The 5,000-nt window shown below is 36.8% G+C and overlaps 1 protein-coding gene across 7 annotated transcripts in view; it reads right to left on the bottom strand.

Annotated features, from left to right (window-relative positions):
• Positions 1–5,000, bottom strand: part of LOC137645754 (uncharacterized) — a 5,769-nt gene that overhangs the window by 96 nt on the left and 673 nt on the right. For 2 of the 7 annotated variants that reach the window (XM_068378659.1, XM_068378661.1), the window contains exons 2-3: positions 4,874–4,952; positions 1–4,778 (exon numbers count right to left, since the gene is read on the bottom strand). The exon at positions 1–4,778 is cut by the window's left edge and continues 96 nt beyond it. In XM_068378659.1, coding sequence (XP_068234760.1) covers positions 461–4,366 — 3,906 coding nt within the window. In that variant the 5' untranslated portion in view covers positions 4,367–4,778; positions 4,874–4,952 and the 3' untranslated portion in view covers positions 1–460. The other 5 variants (XM_068378655.1, XM_068378657.1, XM_068378658.1 and 2 more) reach the window with 4 other exon arrangements.

Here is a 5,000-nt window from a genome sequence, read left to right as displayed (position 1 = left end):
CTTTAGCCTAAAACAGGCATGTCGGAAGAGTCAAAATTGCAGGAACCTTCCCAGGTGAGTGAGGTCTAAGCTCTCTTCTCTGTGTCTCTCTTTCTGACACTGTCGGACGGCCGGGCTGCCTGCCTCCTCGTCGGCGTTTTCGCTCGAGTAAAGCATATGGAAGGAGGAGGAGTTAGCAAACTATCCATCTTTAAAGACTGGACGGCAGGAAAGACAGTTTGATGGTACCAAGAGTAGGGCAATTGAAATACCAAATTCTTAATAATTACTAGTCTTTCCTGTCGCCATGTGAAAATATGAAATGTCTTGTACAGTCCAGGGGCGAAGATGGGATTTTTTCAGAAATGAAAAAATTCCATCCTGAAACATATGTAACAAGGACAATTGTAAGAAAAAATACATTTAAGAAATGTAAAAATAATTAAATTAAATACAAGAAAATACAAATACAGAATAAAGATTAAAGCATCTGTCTTGTCCTTTCTTGGCTTAATATAGCAGCCTTTCTTTTGGGCCTTAAGGACGAAGTAACAGAATTACAAACATCAGGAGTAGCTGAATTGGTACTTCCTGTGTTTTCTAGTATTGGAATAATATTATTTACATGCAACCTTGATGTCTGGCCTGTTTTTCCCTTCTTAATAACAGCATGGGTAACTTCACCCAAATCATTCTTAAAAACTTCCAAAATTATGCCTAGAGGATAATTATTCCTTTTGGTATGTTCCTCCTTAATTAATACAACATCGCCAACCTTCAGTAATTTATGAGTAACGGGTCGATACCGCCCCTTTCTGTCAACTGCTTGCTGAATCAGAGTACCTAGAAATTCATTATGATAGGTCTCTATTAAAGTCTGCCTAATTTTACACAACTTTACGTAATTCTGAGAAATAGCTTGATTATCAGGGTCAAATTCTGGATCTTCAACTGAAAGAGGTTGAAGATTAGGGATAAGGTTTAGAGAAGTCAATTCATAGCCTCGCACGAGCTGTTCCGGCGTTATTGGTTCGGGCACATTGTCAGTCTCAGCACGAACAGCTTCTTTGAAGGCTATAGGTCGTCGATTAATGAGATGCACAATATTACAGACAAGAAATTCAAAGTCTACATACGTCAATACAAAATTCTTAATTGCTCCAAACATTAATCTTTTGACCATTTTTACACAGACTTCTACTAATGATCCCAATTCACTGCAGCCTTTGAAATATTGCTGAAAGGAGAGGGGTTTTACATTATTTTCCTCAAAATATAATTGCGTCTGAGGGTCACTAATGAAGGAAGTTATGGTATTACCTCCTGCCACCAACTGAGTCCCAAGATCACTAATACAAAGTTGAGGAATCCCGTACTCAAAGCAGTGTAGCTGAAATGCTCTTAAAAATTCTGCAACATTCAAACTCCTGCAAATTTTGAGGTTAACTGCCCTAGACCAAGTACAGGTGATACATAGTAACCAAACCTTACGGGTCTCTTTTCCATCCTTCGTATTGAAGGGTCCTAGATAATCCATAAATATGTTAGAAAAAGGAACCGTAGGAGGATCTGCTCTGAAGTCTCTGTAAAAGTTCTGATTTAACCTTATATAGCGATTATTAAACCTACGACAATGAACACACTGTTTAAGAGCCTTTTTCACCACTGAGAAATGTTTAGGGATGTAATAATGCTTTCTGAGCTCTGTTAATACAGAATAACATCCTGAATGTAATAATTTGAGGTGTGCATCCCAAATAATTAGTTTGGTCAAATGACTGTCTGGGTGCAATAATAAAGGGTAATTTCCTCTTAAGCCATAATTCCATTTTTTGAATTTACTCTTAACTCTCAGAAGACCCTGTGAATCTAAAAATACATTAAGTTGCGTTATAATAGGAGGAATGTCTTTTCTGGAATTAAGACCATGCTGTAGGTAAGAATATACCTCAGGATAATGCTTCCTTTGTTCATTGTTTAACAAGTAATTTATAGCCTGGGCAAAGTAATTAGCGACTGGTGAGCAAGCAATTTTCGCTTTCAGCTTCCACTTGTGCACCACTAAGAAAATTCTGCGAAAAATCAATACAGGTTTCCTGAAATTGGAATAATTATTAATATCAATAAGATTGTTAGCAACTTCAATAACCTGAGCTGTGGAAGGAGTTGCTTGAACCTCAGTGGGCATCTCAAATGCTGGTATGGTAGTTGACAATTCTGGAACTTCATTTATACTTAAATGTGGTCCTGAAAAAAAGCAAGAATTTTGCAACTGGTGGTTAAGTTCAATACTTTCATCATTGTAGAAATTCTGATCGTAATTTAAGTAATAATTACATTCTGACTCTAGAAGTTGATCAGTGGCCTGTTGCAGTGGTTTCTCCATAAGCATACCTCTTTCATTTATTACAGAAAATGAACAGTTTACCTCAAAGTTAGTATTAACGTCATCATCGGCAAAAATATCAACTTTAGAGTTCAGCAAAAAGGAATTACTCTGGATATGAATAGCAGAAATACACTCAAATGGGTTATTAACAGCCGAGGTTTGCACTCTCGTATCAGCTAAATTATCAATATTCTTAATCATTAAATCAATGCTACCAGATAGCAAAATACCTGCATGACACTCTGTATACATCGATGAATTTATTCCTCCAAAAACTGTATCTGTACCTGCAATACAATAAGCGAAGTCTGTACCTAAAATGAGCTGAACATTATCAATGTCATGAGAAAATTTATTAAGGAATTGATCAGCTAGTTTAACACCTTGTGCCTGAAATTTATCAACTAATCTACCAAGCAGAGGTAATTTCAATGCTACATTAATGTTTGGTACAACCAAGCAATAAATTATAAAGGATTTATCTCCGATCGTAACAGGAACTTCAACAATTTCAGTAAAATACTCTTTGTTACCATTAAACCCGTTAACTGTTAGCTTTACTTTAGAGTTAATGATTTTAAGATTATTCTCCTCCGCCAATTTCTTAGTGACAAACGTGCTCTGCGAACCACTGTCCTTCAGTCCTCTGTAAACAGTACCCCCAACTTTAAATGAAAAGGTGGGTAAAATGGAATCACCTTGACAAGTAGGAAGTACGGCAACACCGCTGCTTATTTGAGGAGAAGTTTCCACCTTGGATTTGCAGTTATTAATATTGTTAGAGTCTCTGTCTGGTGACTGACTCCTATCACATAGGTAAGTCATATGCCAGCTGTTGCAATTTGAACAGCGTCTTTTGAATTTAAAACGACACTTACCGGAAACATGATTAAACTGGCCGCATTTTACACATCCATTTCTAGATTTTAAAATATGCACTTTATCTGTAGGAGAAAGAAAATTAGGGCACTTATGGATAAAGTGAAATTTATCAGTATTTCCAACCGCAGAACACAAGGAACACTGAGGCGAAGACCTGTCTTTATCATATGTTACTGCTTCCGCAGCCATGCTGGTAGTACTCTCTTTAGGAAGAGGGAGTGTTAATGTTTTGACACGTGAAGCTTTACATTTCAAGCTTTCAACACCTTTCCCGTCACTTTCGTACCTTTCGCAAGCTGCAAAGAAATGTGAAATAATGTCATTTAAGGAAGGATGAGTCTTTCCTGTAATATTAATAAGCTGACGCTGAAAACGACCATTTAAGCCGTGCCAAGCAAAATATCTGACAAATTCATCCGCTCCAATGTTAAAAGTCTTGACTGCTTCACATACTGATCGGAGGATGGAAATAAATGTGAAGGGATCATCTCCCTCTCTTAAACTCAACTCCGTAATTTTCCTAATTGCATTGTTTTTACAAACCTCCTTAGAAGCAAAGGCGGAAATCAATAATTCTTTGGCATCTACATAACGCTGTTTATCAGCTTCCAGAGAACTTAATAAAGTCTTTGCTCGACCGTCTATCTGTTGCTTCAGCAATAAAAGTAAATCTCTGTCTGGATACTGAAATGCATTAGTTGTAGCCTCAAATTCTGCTATAAATTTCAAGAAATCTTCTCCTTCTTTGCTTGTAAACTTGGGAAGAGGAGCTGTTGGCTGTTTCAGTAAACTGCGGGCCACGTCGGGAATATTAGAACCATTATTACCCCTGGAAATCTCAAGTAATGGTAAACAATACTCAATTTTATCTAAATAATCCTGGCAACTTGTTAATTCTGGCTCTAACTCTGCTTCATCAGATACGTCAGGAAATTTCTTCAAGAGGATATGATCATCTAGCTCTGACAGCTTGTTTCTATAATTAACAAGAAGACCTTTAATAGCTAACTTTTCTTCTTGTGTAAGGGCAGAATAGGTGTCAGACCTATTGAATTGTTCGGTGACTTTTCTCCGAATGACTTTTCGTTGTCCAATCAGTACCTGTAAGTTAGCCATTATAACTAACGTATAACAAATGCAAAATAATAAAATGTTAACTTTCTGAAAAGGAAAAATATATTTATTTAAATGAAATGTTAATATCCTGGAAAGGAAAATGTCAAGTCCTGCAAATAGAAATATGAGACTACTGGGAGCCCCGGTCGTGGTCAATTCTCTACTGGATCATCTGCACCATCATTAAGCACCTTTCATTGTGTTGCCCCACGTTGGGCGCCATAAGCAGAACACCATAAAAATCTGTGATTTGTAAATAAAGGTTGGAAGGAAAAATGTAATTAAATATGATATTTATTACATAAATAAGCCTTTAAGATAACGTAGTAACGGAGTTACAAACAGTTGGTTGGAGAACAAGGCAATTCACGTAAATCGTAGGGCGTTTCCTTCGTTCTGCTTCGCTCGCTGTCTGTAAAGAAATATTCAAGAAGATTAGTATCTAAAAGTCATGGTCATTTATATAGAAGAATATACCCATCGGAATAATAACCCACTTAAAATTACCTTACAATTGAGCAACTGAGGTTTACATTAGTATCAGGAAGGAAATAAAAGGGCCGATACATCGAAACCGAACACCATCCTGAAATGAACGGTAAACCTAATATAAATTTGCTCGGTCGTAATATGG

The sequence above is a fragment of the Palaemon carinicauda genome, chromosome 8 (assembly GCF_036898095.1).
Source record: "Palaemon carinicauda isolate YSFRI2023 chromosome 8, ASM3689809v2, whole genome shotgun sequence".
NCBI classification, from domain to species: Eukaryota; Metazoa; Arthropoda; class Malacostraca; order Decapoda; family Palaemonidae; genus Palaemon; species Palaemon carinicauda.
This window is presented reverse-complemented; position numbering and strand designations above follow the sequence as displayed.